Source organism: Psammomys obesus, unplaced genomic scaffold, assembly GCF_907164565.1.
Source record: "Psammomys obesus unplaced genomic scaffold, mPsaObe1.curated_primary_1811, whole genome shotgun sequence".
NCBI classification, from domain to species: domain Eukaryota; kingdom Metazoa; phylum Chordata; class Mammalia; order Rodentia; family Muridae; genus Psammomys; species Psammomys obesus.
Window position 1 is genome coordinate 6,203,943 of NW_026588368.1, and position 22,904 is coordinate 6,226,846.

At 49.1% G+C, this 22,904-nt stretch overlaps 1 protein-coding gene across 15 annotated transcripts in view; it reads right to left on the bottom strand.

Annotated features, from left to right (window-relative positions):
• Iqsec3 (IQ motif and Sec7 domain ArfGEF 3) overlaps nt 1-22,904 on the bottom strand; it is an 89,915-nt gene that overhangs the window by 49,980 nt on the left and 17,031 nt on the right. For all 15 annotated transcript variants that reach the window (XM_055604138.1, XM_055604137.1, XM_055604140.1 and 12 more), the window contains exon 2: nt 12,414-12,497. In XM_055604138.1, the coding sequence (XP_055460113.1) occupies nt 12,414-12,497 (84 nt within the window). The remainder of the gene's footprint in view (nt 1-12,413; nt 12,498-22,904) is intronic.

The following is a 22,904-nucleotide window of genomic DNA, read 5'->3' on the forward strand; positions in this document are numbered from 1 at the left end:
ATGCATGCCTGATCCTGGCCTATAATAGCATCTGGGAGTCTTCCCTTGAGCCTCCCGTGACTTCTCCATTCTTTCCACGATGTTCATTGTCAGAGCTCCCTTCCTGAAATGCTGGTATTTCCCTGCCAGTCCTCTGCTCAGAACCCCTCAATGATTCCGGGGCTTTGGGAAGAGGTCCGTTCACAATTATTGCCTCTGGATGACCTCTCCACCCCATCCACACTGTCACCATGTCCTCTCAGGCCACTGTGCCTCTCACAGGATCCTTCTCTTTTTGCACAAGTCTTCCACCCACACATTTTTCCTCCCTGTGGACTCGGGACTCATTCAGTGCCTGTGGGAAGAGTTGGTCCTCCTTCGATGTCCCCCCTCTTACCTCTAGACGGGTAAGTTTTGACATTTGATTCTCTTTCAACAATGACATTCTAATTATTCACCAGTGTGTCTCTATCCTCCCCCAGACTTCTACATGCCTTCCCCCTCCCCACCCCTTTAAACCACAGGTACTTATTACACTGGGATGGCTCATAAGATGTGCATAATAAATGTTAAGGGATAGATGAATGGACACGTGGGTAGGTTTACATCGCTTAATCTTTACTACTCTTCCAAAGGTGGAGACATTGGAGGATGCTTCAGTATCTGCCATTCTAATTGTCCCGCAAGGATGAGCTTCTTTCTCATCTACTGGGAGTGCTGTGGGAGATTCTCTTTCGCTATGGGTGCTATCATCCCTACCATGAACTATCTCAGCAATAGAGATATGGCTGTCCCCAAGTTATCCTCCCCAGGAATGCCATATGACCAACTAAAACAGGATTATTAAAAGTCTGTGAGAACCATTTGGACCCCCCCCCCCCAGCCAATGCTGATAATGACTGGCCAAGACTGGCAGACATTTTGCATTTGGACCTTACCTCTGCTGTGTCCCTCACTTCATTTCTATGGAGAACACTCAGCTGCATGCAAGTAAAAAGCTGATACACTGAGGTCAGAGTATGCTGACGGCACTCACAGTGGAAGCAGAGCTTTCTGCTCCTCCTCTTTTCTGGATGGCTAGGATTATCTTTGTCTTCTGCTCTCAGACCTATATATCATTTCCAAGGTCCAAGGGCCTTTGCTAAAAAAACACTAGGTTCTCTTCCTAGGAAAATGCGTACATTCCTACATCTACCATGTTTTGCCATAGCATCAGTGCTGAAGGAACTTCATGCACGTACCCAGGTAAGAACAGCCAAGAGCTGTGGCTATCGCTGGGGAGACAGGAAAGATGCTTAGAGAATAAGCACCAGCTGAAACAGCTTTGCTGGGACTAGTCATTATCTTCGGTGCTGATGGAACACTTAATCAAAGGTTGGAGAGGGATAAGGACCCTGTTTCTGCACCTGAGCAGCCTGATACCCAACGCTTCTGTGCCTCCTTCTCTCATTTAAAAAAAAAATGGAGCTGTGAACACTTCCATTCCAGGAGAGCTGAAGATGGAGTGACCTCACAGGTAAACCATGCGTGTTCTCATAGCTCTATCAGGGAACTGACTAGGGAAGGGAGTGTCCCTGTTAGCCTCCTTAGGACAGTAGGTCACATTTTGCAGTGTCAGGAGCTGGAGGAAACAGGAGAGGGGATTGTGGCTTTGTTTGGAGAGGGGACCACCTCTCCCCAGGCAGAGCCACACACAGTTGGGATAAGTTGATGAGAATTATGTAGTTGGGATGGGAGGCAGCAGATGCTGGCCCCTGGAAAGGCAAGCAGCATTTATTTTCCTGCACTGCAGAAGCTGTAACAATAACCACCAAAGACCTCGCTGGAAGGGTTCTGAAGGCTGATGGACTCCTCCCTCATGCCGAGACTCCTCCTGAGGGCCTGAACACCCACACAAGATTGCTCCCGACTCTGCCACTCATTCTCAAAGCTCTTCTAGGACAAAGAAACAAAGCATTTCCCAGACAAAAGCTAACAACGTGCTTCACATCCCCTCAAGGTTTTTCATCCTTCACTAAAACACCTTTTTTTCCCCCTCCTTTTTCTCTGAATCAATAGAGTTGTTTTAGACAGTCAGAATGAGCATAGGAAGCCAAGTGTCTTCTCGGGCTCCAGATGGGACTGGGGAAGAGCTGAGGTTAGAGAAGGCCAGTGGTAGTGACAGACAAGAACCAAGTCAGGGAATAGGCTGTCAAAGTGCTCCCTGTTGTCAAGTCATGGAACAGGCTGAAAAATCCCACCCGAGGTGGGCAGAACAAAGCTGGGGCTGATCCCTCCTCTTTCCGTGTTCTCTGGCTCTGGGACATCACCCTTAATGGACTCTGCTTCCTCTCTTTTACAGAGGAGAATACAAGTGTTTCACAGCGCAGCCCTGTTTTACACAAGATGCCTAGCTATCTGGAAGGAGAGAAAGGTGGCTGGCGCCCCAGTTCTTGTCACCTTGTGCATAGCCAGAGGCCATGCTCTTCTACCCCCGCTCATGCTCCCAATCCTCAGACCACCCCAGATCTCTATGCAAAAGCCTCTTATGTCTTCCCTAGAGCATTTAATACAAGCTCCCCCGGCCCATTGCTCCTTGACCACCATGACCCAAGATAGAAGCTAGGTCTGCTGTAAAAGCATGAGGGAGGGCTCTTCCATTTCAGGTTCTGCCACAGCTCCACTGGTGCTGAGAGCACTTCTCCATCAGCTCCTCAGGGCCCTGAGAGAGAAGTTATCTTCTTTTCCTGTTGGTTTCATGGACACTTTGGCCTCCCAGCTACCTTACAGGGGACTGTTGAGTTTGCTTTGTCTCCAGGGCTTCCTGTCGAAGAGATAGTAGCTTCTTGTGTGAGCTCCAGCTTTCTTTCTCTTCAGGTCCATCACTCCCAGGTCACTCACAGATGACTGGCCTTGGTAGTGAGCTGGCAGTTCCTGCTCTGTCCATTCGGTGAGAGCCATCACCTGTCTGCCACATCCCAAGACACTCCAGGTGGCTTGTCTCAAAGCCTCCTCTGGACGGTATCTCTCCTGGACCCGAACCTGACCTACGTTGTCTCAGACTTTTTGTTGCTAATGAAGACTTCATGTTGCCAAGCATGTTGTGTTCCCCAAAGCACGATGGGGTTCTGGTATCAAAACTGAATTCTGGGACCTTCCTCTGCCCTCTGCCACCACACAACACAGTTTCACGAGCTCCTGTTTCTCAGTGCATGGTAGACAGCTCAGAGGCGCTCTGCCCTGCTGGCACTGTCTTGCTTCATCTGGAGGAGGAAGCTCCCGATACTCTTGTCTCTCCGAGCCTTGTGATGAGCTTCCAGAACCTTCCCTGAACATACAGCCTAATGTAGTGTCACAGCTGGTTCAGGCAGCATTTAAGGTTTCCGGCTGTGCATGCGCTGCGTGTAAGCCCAGCGTTCTGAGGCTGAGGACTTAACTGTCCATCTACCAGGACCCCTCACAGAGCTTGTCAGAGTGACTGCGCAAACCTGTGCGTGTGACTCACCCAGGAGACAGGATAGGGGACTGCATCTCCTCACCTGTAGAGTCTGACCATCATACCTTCCTCCTCTTCCAGCCCTGGCCACCCATCTTGCTTCTACTTCTTTGTCGCTGAGTTATTTCCAAGGAAGAAAGCTGTCCCCAGGCCCAGCGTGACCACATGACACAAGACTGTCTCTCCCCAGAAGACCTGGACTAGGGACTTGCTGAGACCTGTATCCTGACCCCTGCTTTGGTTTGACTTGTCAGTGACACCCCAGACTCATGGTTTGAGTATTAGCCCTCCACCAGTGGTGCTGTTTTTGGAGCCGTGATGGTTGATTAATATCTGTTGTCAATGTTGGTGAGATCTGGAATCACCCGGGAGATGGGTTATTGGGGGATTATTTTATTAGAGCAAGTGTTGTGGGAAAGTCCGCTCACTGTTCTCTGGGCAGGGATTGTAGACATATGAAAAGGAGACTGTATAAGCCAGGCACACAATCATGTTTTTCTGCTTCTCAACTGTGGCCTCCTGCCTCAACTTCCCACTGCTGTGAATTTCCTACCATGGTGGACCTTAACCTCAAATTATGACAGGAGGCTCCAGAGACTGGGAGAACCAGGGCTCAGCCCTCAGAAGAGAGTCACAAGGAGCAAGCTTTTGGAGGTTATACCCAGCCCTTGCTTCCTGCCTCTTTCTTTGCTCCCCAGCCCATAATAATTTGGACAACCCCCAAACTTCCCCAGTTGCTCCATGTTGGGCTGAAATCTCTGGAAACTGTGAGCCACAATGAATCTTTCCTCCCTGATGTGTTTCTATCAGGTACCGTGGTTGTTATGACAAGGTGATTACTGCAGGACTCGAGAGCTGGATATGGTAGCATTGCCAGTAGGGTAGAGCACCCTTCTAACACTGTCAGTAACGATGGAACAAGGCTCCTTACTGCGTCCCTGGAGCTTCTCTTAGTTTTCCTCCTGCGATGCTTTTGTCTTTCTTGCTCCAGTAGAAAGCACAAGCTATGATATCAGACTGGTGCCACTATTTCCTGCAGTCCTAGTAGGGAGAGACATCAGCCAGCCGTAACATCTGAGGTGACGTTTAGAGCCTCTTCACTACATATTGACTTTGGGAGGAAGCCTCGGAGAACCCAGCTTGCTCAGCAGCTGTGGGGCAGGGCTGAGCCATAAACCCTTCACTCTTGAGATTAAATTAATTTCCCTGCTCAGAGGAGCAGACAGGCAAGCTCTGGGCTGGCAAGGAGGATTTTTTTTTTCTGACATAATGCCTGGTTCTCTATATCATCCCAGCCTCTGCGGTGACATCCCAGCTCTGGTTTAACCTCTCTATCTCCTGCCTGATGTCTCAAAAATTCCTCAAAACTGTTTGCTCTAGTTGCCTGGCGTTCATCTGGGACAGTCCCCTTTATGATCTCTCCCTTAAATCAGTTCCTGCATCCAGAGTCTGTCCTGAATGTTGAGCTCTTTTCAGCCAATATTCCATCAGTCACAGATGAGAACAGACATCTTTGGATGAGGTTTCCTTCCTGTGAACCTGTCACCTGCCATGCCTAAGAAAGGACCTCTCTCTGAGGGTCCCAGCACAGTGACTGTTATGACTCAGACATAACAGTCTGAATCCCCCAGACCTTACATGGGTGTTAATCTGTGGCTCTACTAGGACATAGAGGAGCATTTAAGACATGAGGTCCGGCAGGAGGATGTCAGGGTACTGGGGTGTGCTCTTTAGAGGGATAGAAATACCCTAACCTTTTCTCCCTTTTCCTGTTCTCTTCCTTCCCTGTGAGCCCATCTCTTCTTCCATCTCTGCTTCCTGGATGCCATGAAGTGATTCACTTTCACCATCACGTGCTCCCTCCCAGAAACATTCCAGCCACATGACCATTGACTGTAGCTTTTGAAACCGTGAGGCAAGACACACCTTCATCCTTTAAGCTGATTTTCTCACATAGTGAGCACGAGCAACATGTAAGAACATGTAAGGTCATGGCCCTGACCTGTCTTTCATTGGGTCCACCACTGGATGTTGATCCAAACAGTTCTCAGTTATCCTGAAAACCTTGTCCCCACCCACCGAGGGCATGTCCGTGCATGCGTGAGTGCTGGAGTGAAAGCCAGGGTCTCTTGTGTCCTAGGTAAATAATTTACCATCAAGCTCTTCCTAGAAAGTCTAGCTTTCAGGAAGCTAACACCCATTGAGTTCTTAGGAGATGTCAGGCATCTTTCTAACTCATCATCATATTTAATGCCCCCTCCCAATGCCCCAAAGGTAAGAGCTATTGCTGTCCCTACCTCACACTGGTGAAGGTAAGACACACTAAATCACTTAACCAAGGTTGAACTTATATTTGAATTACTCTAGTCGGCACTGTCACCATCTGCTCCACACTGCACCATCCTGAAGTCTCCCTGCATCCATCTGCTGGTGTTGAGCACCTCACTACTCCTTTCCCTTTCCCTCTAGGGATCACCTAAGGTCCCTGGAGAGGAGAGGGGACTCATGCCTTTAGTAATACTTGGACAGAATCCTGTTCACTAAGTTGATTACCCATCATGCATTAGCCAAATCATGCTGATGAGATACATCAATCTCTTATGCATATGTTTGGTGAGATAGTTCCCCTGGGGACCCGAGGAGCCCTGACTGACTTCCTAAGCCTTCCAAGCTTTGACATTGACACAGAGAGAGATGGCCACCCTGAGAGCTCACCAGTCTGGGTGGGTGCTCGTACCTGTGGTCCAACCGAAGTGATACGTTCAAACACGAGCAAAAGAAGCAGGCCCACAGCCACTACTGGCTATTGCTGTCTTTGAACGGCTTCTGGTCTTCACCTCTGCCAGCCTCTACCCTACCCTCCTGGCCCATCTTCTCTGAGGAGACATAGAATTCTTTCCCAGAGTCAGTCAGGAGGGTACCCAGGCTGTTACTTGAGTACTGAGAAGCTCATAGCTGAAGATGTGTCAGGGAACTTCTCATGAGAGCAAAGGTGAGCCCAATCTCCTCAGGCCTCTTCAAATCACATGTGTCCTTGGATCTGGAGTGAAAGAGTGTCCAATTCCAGGACAAAGGCTGGGACTTAACAGCACATCGCTCATGTCATATTGAAGAAACTGAGGCACAGAGAAGGGACATCCCCTTTCTTACTGTGCTGGCAAAAGTTCTGGGCTTCTGGGGACCCCAACTGTACATCAGCCTGAAATTCTTCAATGGAACGTGGATGACAAGGCTCTTCCAGTGGAGAGCCCAGCCCCTCCTGTGCCATGCTTTTACACCACTGTATGCATTCTCTTCGCCCCTCTGCCTCTCTTCCTTCCAGAGGCAGCCATTCACACTGGCCTTCTTCATATCCTCACTAACATTTTCCTCTTCTTAATATTTCTTTTGACACAATCTTCCTATGTAGCTGAGGTTGGCCTTGAACTAATAATGTTTCTGCCACTAGTCTCTGGTATGTTGGAATTATCAGCATGTGCTACCACATCTGTTGTTTATTTTTCAAAGAGATCTCAAAGGAAACCTCTAGATGCCTCTCTCTCAAGGCATCCTAAGCCTCTAAATAGACAATAATGTCTTTCAGAATGCCTGATACGATTAAATCAGTGTTGTTGTAGATTATTATTTATTTTCATTTTCCTTTCCCTCACTCTTGTTTGATAAAAATATGATTTGTTTTTTTTCTCTGACATTAGGTGCCATTGTGGAAATTATGAGTTATTTTTATTGTTAGGTGATAAGTTAAAAGACAAAGAACTAGTAAGGGAAGGGAAATGAAACAGAGCTTAGGAGGCTGTGGGTTAGAAAATCTTCAGGCCTTCAAGAAGAGGACGATGCTGACAGGAACCAGAAAAGAACATCCCAAGGATTCATATAAGACAGTTTGGGTAAATAAAATTAAAACGGCTCCACCAGAAAACTGGGCAGACAGTGTTGGTGGGCCCTGTGGGCCCTGCCAGGTACTCCTGGGGTGGGGGTTCACTCTGCTCTGGAAGTTCATGAATGGGCTTTTGATGGAAGCAAAAGGGAGAGCCACACAGCTACTCAAGGTCAGATTTCTTCCCTCCAAGACCTGGTGCTCTGGGGATCCCTTCACAAGGCTCCCAGGCCCAGATGGAGGCTGTCTCTAGGGTACCCAGAAGCCCCAGTGAGGAGTAAGGCCAGACCTCACTGTTCAGTCTCCCTACTCTGCAGGGGACACTCTGTCCCATATTCCATATAGGGGAGGTTTACATCTCTACCTGAGGACTAGTGAGTCAGCAGTGCCATGTCAGGGCAGGACACTTGAAGGATTTCCACAGCCTCAGGAGTTCCCAAAGTGTTCTGCCACCTAGTCACAGGACCCTGAAGCAGGTCAGCTCGTTTATTTGCCTCCTCTGCCATGCACTGCCTCCCTGGTGTGAGGACACTGAGGCCCCAGGGCCAGGGGCCTGGCAGGGTAGGGGGCTACCCCAGGTATCTTGAAGGATCTCATTGGAAGATGCCCTCAGCAGTGTGGCCTGGATGACCCCCTTGGCTGGTCTAAATCAGGAGGTGAGATGGGTTTCAGGCAGCCTCTGGGCCTCAGAGACTAAAGAATGGAACAGGCATGTGAATACTGTAATTGTCTAGTAAACACAAGCTGGCCCATTGGTCTGTTTCAGGCCCATTACAGCCAGCTGGGTGAAGGATGGAGGTGGATGGATTAGGGGTTCCCCAGGCCAATACAGGATCTCTTCCTGATAGTCCTTCCTGAATGATCCTGCTGTGGGGGAGGTTATTGAGCTGGCTCAGCATCCTGCAGATCTCTAGGACCTGCTGTAGGCATCCTTGGCCAGCTGATTACCAAGTAAGGCTTTCGAGTAACGACCCAAGGCAGGTATGGTGGGGCCTGGAGAGCCTGGTTAGGACCGGAGGCCCTGGAAAAACCATAATGCTGCATACTAGAGGCAAATGCAGACTATACATTCTTTCTTCTTCTTATTAAATGGTGGGGAAATGTAAAACCCAAGGCAGACAGAAACAAATGAGTGGAAGGCTGTCCACTCAGATATTATTAGTAGCTAATGCTGTATGACTGGAGAGCGTTTTCATCTTTCTCTTTTTATTTCTTCATCCACTAGACTTTCAAAAGGAAAATATATGTTAGTTAAGATCAAAAGAAATGGCTGGAAGGATTTTCCTTCAGCTCTAGGAGAAAAACAAAAAACAAAAAAAACCAACAACTCCCAGTGTCAGTGTCAGCATCCAGGAAGGTTATGCCTTGAAGGTGGACCTGGCTTCACCGCCAGATTTCACAAGCCATGGTCGTTTTGCCAAGACACCTAGCATCCTTGTCTGCACTTGGACCTCACGTCTGTCTCACAGATGTAGTTATGCTGGGATGACCGGCCTGGAATGAGGCTGATATGATGGGGAAGGAGCCGGCACCAAGGGATGACTATCTTCAGGCTGCTGGGGCCTCAGGCTCTGGAGCTGTGGGTTCTTCCTCCTCCTGCTGGGTTTCCTCTGTCACCTGCCTAACCTCCCACCCACCTCCCATTACTCTAATGGAAGCCAATCTCAGTTCTCATCTCAGCCCCATTACCACCCACAGAGAGAAGTGGGCTGCAATTCTGAGAGCTGCTGCAAGGCGACTGGCCAGCTCTTGGGTCATCCATTGTTCTGAATGTCACTGGGCCTGTAGCTGCAATTACAAGCTTATTCAGCTCCCAGAGCACAGCCCTGTCATCACAGTAGTGAGGAGGTGGTAGGGAGGGGCAAGGCCAGGTCCCCAGCCAGGAGTGGGAAGAGAGAGAGAGAGAGAGAGAGCCTGGCACATAGCTGCTTTTTCCTGCCTGGTCACAGTGATGCAGAATGGGGGCTTCTCCAGCTCCCCCAGCTCCTGCTTGAAGGTTCGCCTCCCTGGCTGGCAGACACTGTTTGCTTGAGCTGTGTGGGAGTCAGTCTTATTGGCTGCGCACTGAAATGCTGCCTCTTCATCCTGCTTCAGCACCCTCTGCCCGTCCATAACTGCACCAGGGAGCCTGTCCCTGCCTCCCCTTCCCAGACAAGTTTTCGGATTTCTTCAGTTTCAGCTCTTCCCTCACTCACTGGCAGGCTCCCTGTCTGGGGACCTGGAGAGGCTGTCATCCCTTTCCTGTGGCTTCTCTGCTCCTGTGGGAGCCAGTGGGGCGGGGGTCCCTCCAAACCCCTTGTGACTTTCTGTCTAGAACGTTGGCCTCAGGCTAACACAACTGAACAGATAGGTAAAGTGCTCTTGCATCCTTCAGGAAAAGAGCCCAAGGATTAAGATACAGGTAGGCCCCTGACTCAGACCTGTAGTATAGAGTTGGGTATTGGGGAAGGATGACACGTTATAAACTTGTGTTGACCTTGACCTCGGCTGGAAAGCAGGGAAAGACTAGGTGTAGCTTCCAGAACTGGCTTAAAGGTCTTACTGACTGGATTTTGGAATACCTGTCACTCAAAGTCTTCTGTTGACACCGTTAGCTTTTCTCAAGAAGCTCTCTGTCTGGACACTAACAGAGTTGGTCAGAAGCCAGTCTGGCCATGGCAAGGAGTTTAGGGTTAGTCCAGAGGTCTGCCTGTGTAAGCCTTTCAGCCTGGTCTCTGACCTCTTAAAATGAACAGTTAGGAAGTTTAGTCTATTGTCTCTGGAGGTAGGATTACTGGTCCAGAGAAAGGGACAAAGGGCTGTGTAGGGGTCAGCGATAGGGTCAGGAGATGTTGAGAGTCAGACAGACCAACAGACACATGAGTTGTTGAGCAGTCCTCCCAAAGGATCCAAGAAGCTGGCATCAGGCTGATAGAGACAACAGACTATAGGAGACTAAACCAGATAGTCAGGGCTATCGCTGAGATCTGGAACAGGCCACAGACCTAGGATGACTGCCTGCCCCACAGAGAAATGACTCCCCCTTCTATGTGGGGCCTAAGGGGCCTTCCTGGGACATTCCTGAGAACCTCCCACCTCCTGCCTTTCCTCCTCTGGTACTTTCAGTCTCTAAGCCTATTGCCTGAACTTCTAGAGGAGACACAGGAGAGCTCCTGGGAACTAAAAGAAGGTTTTTTGTTTTGTTTTGTTTTGTTTTCTAGCATCCACCCCAAACCTTGAAAACAAACTTCACCCTTTACAGGAGTACTGAACTCCTTCCTGAGGCTGCTGGATATGGTGGGTCCAGGGGAGCCAGGTTGTAGAACACGGAAGAATGGAAGAACGTGAGGGTGGAAGGGAGGAGCTGGGAAAGAGTCTGCCGAACCTGGCCCTTAGCTTCCCTGTTCACCCTCCCCAAAGAAGCCAGTGCCAGCACAATGTTCACTGAAGATGGAGCTGACTGCTGGGGTGGGAGGCCGCTTCTCCTCTGCCAACCAAACAGTGACAGTTGACAGGAAGGAGCCAGGGCCCTCTGTCTAATCCTGTAGTGTCAACTGGGCCTCCTAGAATTCTTCATCTCCCCTCCTCTTATGTCTCCCATTTCTCTTCTTCCTAACTCCCTGATGAGCTGTTTTCACTTTGGTGTTATCCCAGTGCCCTACTAGATAGGGCAAAGGGCTTCTTAAGGAGAAAAGTGAGCCTTGGGTGTTTTATGCCCCTGGACTTGGACTTGGCCCCAGACTTGGCGGAGACCATGCAAAAACGGCGTGTACTTAGCCCTCCCTCCTCCAGCCTGGCCAGAGTCAGGGAACCCCACCTCTTCCTAAGCCTTGGATTTAAGGACCCTCACTATGCTTCCTATGTTGGCCCACCTGACATCTGAGTAGCAATACTTTTCTCTCTCTCTCTCTCCCCTCTCCGTGTGTGTGTGTGTGTGTATGTGTGTGTGTGTGTGTGTGAGAGAGAGAGAGAGAGAGAAAGAGAGAGTGAGTGTGTGTGTGTGTGCTTTTTCTTTTTTTATATTCCTCATTGTTTCCCAAGGAGTTAAAGAAGACAAATTATAGACTCTTGGAATCTCAAGTGTGAAAATGGTAAGTATTGTAGGTTCAAGACCCCAAGTTCACACCCAGGTGCTGGTGTTGACTGTATGACTGTGGGCCGCCCATGACTCAGGCTCACTCTCCACCCACGCACAGCAGGGAGGACTGGTTACCGCTTGCTCTTCCTCAGGGAGCTACTTGGACATCAGCGACATTACATATAGACGCTACTTTCTAGACAGACCCAGCCCTTACTGTACCGATGAGGAAACTGAGAGCCAGGGCTGTTAAAGAATGAAAGTAATTCCCATGTCTAGAAATTCAAGATGGGGCCAGAAACACAAGTGATGTGAGGGAAAGAAAAACGAGAGGAGTGAAATCAGCGGAGACTGAGAGAAGAGCAAAGAGAGAGGGAGGTGAAGAGTAATGTGGGTGAGGAGGAGGGCCACTAAAAGCACAAGGCAGGGAGGGAGAGAAGCACGGAGTGGGGCGCAGTGAGAACGTGGCAACAGGAACACGAGGAAAGACGACGACGATGGAGGCAGGAGGGAGTGTGATTGGCCTAGACAGAATGAGGACAGCACAGAACAGTGACACCATGCCCTTCCTCTCCAGGTTGTCAGCCGGCCCAGTGAGGGCTGAGGAATCTTTAAGATCAAAGCCAGTCTCCTTGGCCCCCTTTTGGGAGGAGAAAGATGGGAAGGAAAACGGAATCTGCCACAGAAAGGCCAGGCAGCGTGCATGGGTAGAGCATCTGTGGAGTCCAGCCACCCCGTCACAAGGAATACCCATATCTGTAAAGTCAAATTCATCGCTCTTGTTTGCCAAATCCATAATTTACACAAGCTGATCAGGGGTGTAGAGCAATGGGGTACAATGACCTTGAAGAATGGGAATCGCTCACGTAGGACCAGAGGAAGGAAAGAGGAATGGGAGGATGAGGAGGCAGAGAAAAGCAAAACAGACCACACAAGACTAACAGGAGGCCAAAGCAGCTAGCACTGGGCGCTGGGCTCAGAGGGGGAGGAGGGCAGCAGGGAACGGAGGAAGGTCCGGTTCGCACCTTTGGGAAGCCAGGTCGGAGCAGGCAGGCTTCTGCTCGGTGTCAGCGGCGGGGCAGCAGAATTGGTGGAGCACAGTCTCATTCCTGCAGGAAGAGAGAAGAACAGAGCGTAAGGCAGGCTTAGCCCTGTGCTGAAGACTCCTCAGCACCCGCCACCACCCCCCCGCAAAAAAAAAAAAAAAAAACAAAAAACAAACAAACCTGGCCACCCATCTCTGCCTGGAACCCCCAGTGGAACGCGCAGGCCACCAAACACTGCTCTGGAGGAGGGCGCACAACCGGTGTTCTGTCTATCCACGTTTTCTCAGTCATCACACTGGCCCTGAGCACAGTCCCCTGGTTTCCCCCGCTCTCAGTACGCGTCTCTGCAGGAGGCCCCCACCTGGGACTCTCTGTTCGTGGAGCTGTCTTTTATCCTAGCTCTGTATGATCCTGTTCCTTAGGAGTCTCGTGTAAGACAGAACAAGGCCTAAACACAAGGACTCGGCATCAGTAAACAGCTGTGAAGCCCACCGCGCGCAAAGCCTCCAACGTGTTGCCTCCTGGAAGTTCGGGGCGTGCTGCCAGGTCTTAGGGGGTGAGAAGGTCTAAGTGCGGGTTCTAGCTGGAACTCCGGGTAGCCCGCTCTTCTTCATGTTTTGCCTTTGTGGGGCTCCGTCTATGTGATCGATTGAGACACCTTGCACTTTTACTGAGATCAGGAGGTTGAGCTGGAGAAACGGTTCTCAACCTCAGCTGCCCATTAGAGCCACTGGATTTGGAAATAGACCAGCGCCTGGGTCCTGCACTCCTGGGACGCTGAGCCCCGTGGTCTGCCAGGGGCTCAAGCACCAAGGCTCTTTATAAACTCCAGGCCGCCATGGCCCCGCCCTCCGCGCTAACACATAGTGGCGCTAATACTGCACTTGTGTGGGGCTACCTTGCCCTGTCGTCAACTCTCCTTTCTTAAGTGACAGAATGAATGTCAGGTCTAGAGGACCCTGGGTCATCCGAAAGAGGGTTTCAGACTTCTTTTAGGTCCAGAGTACGTTGTCCAAACCAAAATTTTACTTAAAGCACATTTTGTAAAACCACAAAGGGGGAACAAGTAGGCCTCTGGGGAGCAGAAATTTTATGCTACTTTGCAGACATTGAGCTCTAATACACCCGTAATGAAAAAGACAAAGCCAAGAGAGAAAAATGTGAAAATAGTCCGAAGAAGAAGGAGGAGGAGGAAGAGGAGGAGGAGGAGGAGGAAGAGGAGGAGGAGGAGGAGGAGGAGGAGGAGGAGGAGGAGGAGGAGAAGAAGAAGAAGGAGAAGAAGAAGAAGAAGAAGAAGAAGAAGAAGAAGAAGAAGAAGAAGAAGAAATTCTCTAAAGAGCCAATAAATATATGAAGAGATGTTCCACATAGCTTGTAGCTGGGAAAAATGCAAATTAAGGTAGCACTGAGGTACCATAGCCCATCCATCAGTCGGACAAACATTAACAAGATTGCTAACTCCCAATGTTACAAGGCTGTGGGAGACAGGGGCTCCCCACTCTGCCTGAGTAGATAGGAATTCTTATAGCTGCTTGGGGGGAATTAGAGAGGACATGCCTTCCCATCCAGAAATACCACTTCTGGGATTTTATGCTTTCAGGGACTCAAAAATGTTTCTCAGAAAGGTGTTTAAGGGAGTGTTGCTTTTGGGAAGAAAGAATAGCCAGTCAGGAAGGAATGGGTGGTAAAACAGTGGGACCTTCATCCACATCTTGTAATTACATGCCTTTCCAAAAGAACCAGCACTTTATCTCTTGGTCTGTGGATAGATGTTCACACTTGTGGCTAAATGAGAAAGATGTTGCAGAGAAAAGTATAGGGTACAAGCCCAGTTCAGTAATAAACAGGGACTCCCATCCCTGTGCTTCTTAGTTTTATACGAGTTAGGTTCATCTGGAAAGAAGAACCCTCAACTGAGAAAATGCTTGCGTTTGGTTGACCTCTGGGGGCATTTTCTTGATTAACCATTGCTATGGGAGGGCTCAGATTGCCGAGGGCAGGGCCACTCCTGGGCAGGTGATCCTGGATTGGATGAAAAAGCAAGCTGAGCAAGTCATGAGCCATTCCACAGTGCTCGTTTCTCCCCTGTGGTCTCTGTTCCAGTTACTGCCTCCGGTTTTCTTTCTGAGTTCCTGCTCTGAGTTCCTTCAGTGATGGACTGTGATATGGAAGTATTAGCCAAACAAACCCCCCCCCTTTTTTTTTCTCAAGTTGCCTTTGGTCACGCTGTTTATCACAGGCAACATAACGCAAACTAGGACATCCCCAAACGTGAATTCTGCATGTGTGAACTCTGTGTTTTATGTGCCAACTAAGCTGTTAAGTTCAGCTCCTGCAGCAGATGAAACTGAGAAGAAAAGGTCAGAAGTAGAAAAGAAAAAAAAAAAAAAAACAACAACAACAATGTTTGGTATGGCAGTGATTAAAAAAGTTAAATATAAATTCTTGTTTATGCCATTCCATTACTATAAATACATTAAACACTAATGTATACTTGGATGGGAAGAAAGAGTGTCAGAAACCAGCACAAACACTGATGTCATCTCAGAGATCACACATGGTTTTCATCCTGAATTTTCTAATTTAAAGACTGTCAATTATAGGTTAAGATACAACCTATGATTATGGATTTGTTAATTTATTATTCAACGAATATGAGCTTGTAAAAGGCCAAAGGCTGAAGACATAGCTCAATGAGAGAATGGAGGCTTAGCACACACAAGAGCATGAATTCAATGTCTAATGTGGCCAAAGAATAAATAAAAGGGCAGCAAAGAAAATAGTTGGAGCTGGGGTGGTGGCTCAGTAGTTAGGTGCTTCCCACCCAAACATGAGGACTGGAGTTCAGGTACCCACCCAGCACTTCATAAAGTCTGTTACCCCAGCAGTGGGAGCAGAGAGCTAGGAGGTTCCCCAGAAATCCTCTGGCCAGTCAAGGTTCAATTAAAAAAAAAAAAAAAAAGGAATGCATGGAGGAGATATGTAGTGTCAACCTCTGACTTCCCAAGTGACCACATACCCTCCTATATATAGAGAGGGAGTAGGGGGGGCAGAATTAATAATAATAATAATATTAATAATAATAATGAGGAGGAGGAGGAAAAATACATGTCTGACTCTAACCACTCACGTGAGAACAGAGACAATGTGTCTAGCATTGTTCTATGGTCAGTCTTCCAGCTTCCTCCACCTCCTCCCCCTGCTTGGCTTCCTGGGACAAATCAGAAGCCTTAGAGAACTGTCTGGAACCAAAAGACATTGTGATAACATACAGGACTTCCTGGCTTGAAAAGGGGAGTTGGAGGAAGGACCCTTGCAGGAAGTAGAAGAGCCTAGAGCCTCAGCAATGGCTGAGGGGAGCATATGAGGATGAAGCCTGTTTACACCTCCAGTCCCGGTCCATCGGCCTCTGCTATGTCCACAGCAGGCTGAGAGCTCCTGGCCAGGCCATCAGTCACATAGGCAGACAAGCAGCCTGTTGCCCAGTCAGATGATGGTATTTCAGGAATGAGAAGCCACAGTTCCCAGCGGACCTGGGCAGCTTCTGAGGGCTTGCAGACTGCCCTTCCCTCTCTCCCGAAGGGGAGCGCTAAAGAGGAGGCCAAAGAACTGACTCATCCTCACTAGAGATGAAACAGGATCTGTGATGGGAAAGGGTCTTCCCCTGTGGCCTTCCTTCTCTGGAACTCATAGCCCCGGTGTGATCATGAAAAACACAGCAAACCATTTAGGTTCTAAATCAGGGATGTTCCACTAATACTCTCCCAAGCTTCTAAGAACATAAACCCCAGAGGAGATGAAATTTGACACGGCCAGAGCACACTAACTAGACAAGATAACAGCATGTGACGTGCCAGGAGCCCAGGTCCTGGACCACAAAAGGGACACCAGTGGAAAAACAGAGAGTGTTTAGATAAAGTCTCAGGTGATCAGGACAGATGGTAGATGATAGAAAAGTGACAGATGATAGATAAATGATGATAAAATGCCAAGGGATACACCACTGATTGTGTTTTATCGCTGTATATTGTTTCTATACATTTTACACATATTATTATTCTTTTTTTTTTTTTTTTTACAAAACCCCAGTACCCACCAGAACTTCCTCAAGCTATCGAGGAAACCGACGCGCCTGTGTTTGGGAGCTGCCAGGGACACATCACGTTTGCATGTGCTCACCTGCCTCCTTACGGCAACCCTCCCTGTTGTGCTCTGTCAGCCCCTTTTTGTACAAAAGAGAAAGGAGGTAAATGGCTTGCCCAAATTTATTGTCACAGCATGAATATAAAATTCCCAGGGCCATGCGTTTGGTCACTTGGTCCCCAGCTGGTGGCCATTGTCTTGGAAGTCTGTGGACCCTTCAGACATGGAGTTCAGTCTGTGAAGAGTCTATTCAGTTCCAGTTCTAACCAGAGTTCCCTGCTCCCTTGTCTGGCTGCCCTGTGAGGGACTTGTCCACACACCCTCCCACTGACACCAACTGAGCTGACACCGCCTCTACATCCTCCCACCTGAACGATGGACTGACCCCTCCTCCACCAAAACCATGAGTCTAAACAACCATTTTCTCTCATGCCTAGTTTCCATCAGCATTTGGTCAGTGCGACAGAAAAGGTGGCTAATGCAGACACAGGGCTGGCTGGTCACTAAGGTACAGCAAACAGTAGCCGAGCAGGCCGCTTCAGGGAGTGTGCCCCTCACCCTTTCTTATAAAGCTTTTGGGAAACTGAGATCAGTGCCTGGCACAAGGATGACTCTCAGTCCATTGACAAAGGCTGAAGCTCCAGGGAGGCTGAAGCTGGGAAGGAAGCCATTTTGGGCATGCAAACTCAGAAATAGCAGCCTCACGAGGTCTCTGCTTAGGTCTGATGCTTAGGTCTTAGAACTTGTATCTGATTCCCTAATCTTCAGTACACAGGTTCTCTCTTCTCTTTCTCTCTTCCTCCCTCTCTTCCCATCCTTCCGGAGAACCATCCCCGCCTGGAGGAACTGTTCTAGAGGTTGTGAAGGAACCCAAGAGGCAGGAGGAAGGGGGGTAGTAGGTTTGATCCCGGGGTTTTCTGGGTGGCCCCTGCCCAAGGCTCTTGTAAGACAGGTCGTCACAGCCTGTCTGTGTGAAAGGTCAGTGTCTCTGAGAATAGTCCATCCATCCACAGTGCCCACATGAAACATTTTCTTCCTGCTGGCCACCCTCCTATCCCAGGCTGGCTTGTGGGACAGTTGCAAGACACTGTAAATCCTCACCCATGGATCCTAATCCCTATGTGTTCAAATGAGTCACTTATCTTCTAAGACCTTCGTGTTCTCAATAGCCAACAGCAACATCTGGCCTTGCAGGACTTTTAAGAGGAACAAGTACAACAGTAAACAGAAAGGCATGTCATGAGGGGCAGACCATGCAAGTGGGTCTTTCATTCCTGACCACAGTGCCGAGTGGAACTGTCCCACAGTTCCATTGGTAAGGCAAAACCAGCAGTCTGGCAGTCTCCTATCAAGTGAGGTAATATGCCCCTGCAACCGTATTCACCTAAGATAAAAACACATCGGAACACAAAAGTATTCATAGCAACAAACATTCATAGTAGGGGGAAAAGGAGTGGTTTAAATGCCCATTCGTGTGCTAAAGGGACGAGCCATCTGTGACATATCTGTGTGGTGGAGTACATGCCACATAGAGAGGAACCTGCCCACATGCCCCAATATGGATGGATTGCCAGCGTGTCCCAGTAAGCCACAGCCAGTCTAGGCAAGGCAGATACTGAGACAGAAAGAGGGTCTCTTTCAGCCGCATGGGAGAGAAGGGGCTGACACAGAAGGAAACACAGGTCATCTGGGGCTATGGAAATGCTCTACATCTTGATGATGACAGTAGTTACACGGCGGCAGGCGTCTGTCGGAGCACGCCAGACCATGCATGCCTTTAGAGTGCATGGATTTCACTGTATATAATCGCACCCCAATAGAACTGATTTTAAAACAGAAAAAGACCGAATCTGTGTTCCCCCCTTCTCCCTCCTTACTTTTTCCAGAGGCTATTAAGCCATTTCATCTTTAAATCCCCACTACCCACCACCCTAGGTCACTTGAGTATTAACCTCCTTCCCAGCTGCAGGAGGAGATGCTGTGTTTTCCGGCTTCCTGCTAGATTGCTTTTGAAGAGACCAGATGGCTCACCACTGAGCCAGAGGAGCGCAGGGGCCCGGAAATGGGATAATGAGGAACCTAGGGGTGGGATAGTTGGATGGGAGAAATTTGGGAGCTGGTCCTGAGGGCTGAGAGTCCCTGGGATGTGTGGCAGAAATGACCTGAGCTGAAGATGGACAGCTGCACACACTGCAGCCCACTCTGGGATGGCCTGGTCATCCCCAAATTGTTTCACTGAGTTGTGGGGATTTGGTTTGGGAAATTGCCATGAGAGAAACTTAAGCCCCGTGTAGGGGCAGACTTTCTTAATGACTACGGCTAATAGTATTAGTCTCTGCTCCCGGTCTGACACGGCCCAGGGTTGTGGAAGGCTGTGATGATTTCAGTGTGGGGGGTGTCTCCCTCAGCCAGACCTTTCTCGAGAGCATGCTGCAGCTTATCAGAAGAGGAAGCTGGTCTTGTGGTAACCTACCAGGGCTCCAGAAACATCAAAGTTAAGACGAAAGGACCATATGCCTTTCATTTCCCGGAAGTAGGACGTGGCCTGTTTATCCATTAGAGCTGCTTATTAGCTTTAATTTTGTGGGGGGAAAGAGGTTTTCTTCATGAGGCTAAACAGAAGCAAAAGCTGCTTTGGAGGCTTACCCATGCGGTCTGAACACTCTAGTCTGAACACTCTAATGCTGCGATACTTTAATAGAGTTCCTCACACTGTAGAATAAAATTAGTTCGTTGCTACTTCATAACTGTAATTTTGCTACTGTTATGAATAGTAACAAAATAGTAATCGGATATGCAAGATATCTGATATGTGACCTCCCCCCCCCCCCCAAAGAAGTCTCGACCCACAGGTTGAGAACCACTGCTGTAGCGGACGAGGTGTGTCATGGCTTCCTGGTCAACCTGTGCTAGGTTGTGACTTCCTGGCCAGGTGAGCCGCAGAGCAAGATTCTGTCTCAAAAGCCACCCGGCCTCCCTCAAATAAAACACCCAAACTCGAGAAAACATTCTAATCTAAAGTCTTTGATTGTCATGGCCAAACCTAGCTGTACCTCATTCAGCCCTGCCCTTGAGGACAGGAGCTGCCCGAAGGGGTCCTTGGCAGCCCACCTCACCTCATGGCCTACGAGAAGCCTTGGTGACTAATCAGGTCTTCCTAATGCTGCTGTATGGACATTACTGCTGTTTCCTCGTGGTGGAAGAGATTTGTAACTATCCCAGTCTGCCTTGTATTACTGTCACAAAACTCCTGATGCTACAGGCATAAAAAAACCAAAACATTTTCTTGGCTCAGGATTTTGGAAGTCGGAAAGTCCAAGCAATATGGCTCAGGGAGGGTCTCCCTAGTTGTACCCAAACATGGCAGCTGGCACAAGATGGCAGGCTCGTCTAAGACAGAGCTCCTATGGTATGAGAACAAGAGAGCAGAGAGAGGCCAAGCTAAGTTATGACAGGCCACCAGTGTGGGACCTAATTTGATCTTGTGGGGATTAATCTATCGCTCTGTGTCCGGCATTCATCCCCTAAAGCTCATGACCCAGTCGTTTCCCATTAAGTTTTACCTACTAAAGGTCACTCTACCTTCAGATTTTATATAACGAACTATACTGGGAAGCAAGCTTTAACAGGAATTTTGACAGGGACAAACCACATCCAATCTGTAACAAAAACTGAACTTCTTTGAAGAGTTGTATGGGGAGGAAATGAATCAAAACACAAAGTGTTTGAATCTGAGTTAGCTTAATTGATCAATAATGGCTGCTAGTAATATGTCTGACTCAGGCCATCCTTTCCCTTGGCCGTTGATCTCTATCCCCCGTCCTGTCTCCATCTCTCATGCTGGCCTTCAAGGCTCGTAGTTTCCCAGGCTGTTTTTGTTTTGGTACAAAAACTTGCTTATGTCTCCTGTCATAAACCCATGATTTCTCTACTCATCAGCTCTTTCCCTCCTTCCTCAGCCAGCTCCCAGAAGAGTCAATGCTGAACGAGCCTCCCTTCGCTTTGCTCTCTTGCCCACCCGCTGGACTCTGCGGTCTCCCTCAGACCCTCTGTAGGACATTCCCAGGGAGATTCCCAATTATTTCATTTCCAAACCCAGGGAACTTCCCAGTTCTTAATGGACTCAGTTCCAGCAGTAGTCAGTGATCAAGCCTCCTAGGGACATCCTCGATTCATGGTTTCTTCCCTTGGCAGAGGAGTGAGCTATTTTGCTTCCGGCTCCTAAAACAACGATAATAAGAGGTAACCAGCTCCATGCTGGGAGGAAGTCCAAGCAGCTGCTCCACAGAGAGGCCTATGAAGAAAGAAACTGCTAGCCAGCCTCATCTGCCAGCCATTTGATGGCCACCCTGAAGATGAGGCTTGCAACCAGAGCCAGGCCTCTCTAATTCAGTCTATGTGGAACAGAAAAGAACTGTCTCCCATAAGCCCTGGGAGTGATGAGGATTTCTTAGCAGAGACTTCATTGCACGCTGAGTTTGGGGCTTGAGTTGAAGGCAGCAGAGTCTCACAGCACATATGGCTGTGTGCCTCCAGTCCTGCTTCTGCGTGATGCCGAGAGGGAGCCACTCATTCACAGGGAAAGAGATTTCACAGAGACCTCGTCTCAAATCATAGCAGAAGGCATGGGTCCCAGAACAGCAGTAGGCTGTAGATTTGTGAGACCTGCCTTCAGATGCTATCTTCTCACTGCGATGACTTTGGACTTACAAGCAGATTCTCTGACCTCATTCAGCCTGAGTTGCTCAGCTGTTACAGAGATGCCCGGAATGAAGCACGTACCTGTGAGCTCTCAGCAGCGCTCCTGATGACTAACAGGCTGCAACATCCAGTTTTTTTTTTTCCTGGTGCAGTGCTGGCGTTTATATGGATCTCACAGCTCCCTACACTAGAATGAGCTTTCCAGAGCCACTCCAGTGGCCAATTCATCTCTACATCCAGTACAGGGCATGGCCAGGCATACGATAGAGCAGCCACTGCTTGTCATCAGAACCATAAATAAAACCTGGATCCCGAGGGGCTGGAAAGCAATGGGGAATCAAGCGCGTACACACACAAAACACTCACATACATGCAAATGAAGGCACCGGTGCGTGCCGTAGACATATGGGGCTATTCATCACTGCCACCACAGGCTCAAGGCAGGCGAGGCTTTACAATCCCTTTCTATATATCACCTCAGCACAATCCTCACTTCACACCCATCTGGAAGGCTTTAGGGAGATCCACTCAGAACAGAAAGTCAGTTTGCAACTTGTGTGGGCCTGAAGGTTTCACCTCCCTCTCCTTCTTCCCTCTAGCCACCCCACCCTAGCCCCAGAAGGCCATAGCTCACACCGCCTTCTCCACTTCCACTTTTCAAGCCCAGCCGGTCGGCTGTCCAGCCCAAAGCCTGGTTTAATCTGAGCCCCATCACATCTGACAGGAGCTAGGTAGCCTCCCAGCGCCAGGCTGGCAGCACCACACGAGTTACAGAGCGGAGCCTTCACTGCTTTGTGCCAGCTTCCCTCGGAACTTTCTTTCACCTCTTCATTACTTGGCAGGCTCGAGCCTGGCTGCTGAGCAAAGACGACTCAATAGGGTGGACCGGGGCCATCAAGCCTGCGGCAGCTTCAGAGGCCGCCTCATCCCGAGCCCTGCTCAGGCTCAACGTCAGACCACAAACTCACCCTTCCTCCATCGTGGGCAGGCAGTGTCTCCAGGAATGGTCAGGGCTGGTCAGTGCTGAGGACTGCCTTTCTGCAGCGTTCTGCCTCACGGTCATTTTTGAAATGGCGGAAGAAGAGCTCCGTGGCTAATATAGTCTTAATAGTACTGCTTGGTTAATGCATTATGTTAACAACTGTAACTGCGCATTGGTGTCATTTGGACGACGGAGCACTAGCATTTGAGAGAGGCCTGATGACCTCCTGAGGACCCACGGCTAAGACTTCAGCTGTGCCTCTTGTATTGCCTCACCCTGCCTCTGGTGTACCTTATACTCCACTCCTCTATTCCAGGCCTCTGTGGGGGTGGGCTGGGGGTGGGGATGGGTGACTTCTCGTCTAGGAATGGAAGAGTCTTGATTACGTCTTCTATAGCTAAAGCTTTAGAATTAGACAAAAAATATTGGACCTCACCCAGCCTGTTTCACAGCTTTAACAGACCTCTAAGCGCTAACTGCGCTCATGGTATACACCCAACTTGGAGGCTCGTGGAACACCTACTTTTTTTTTTCTGATGATTCAGCCAAAATGTAACATTCAACATACTTGTGCATACCTGTTTTAGTGAGCAAAGGTACACACACACACACACACACACACACACACACACACACACACACAC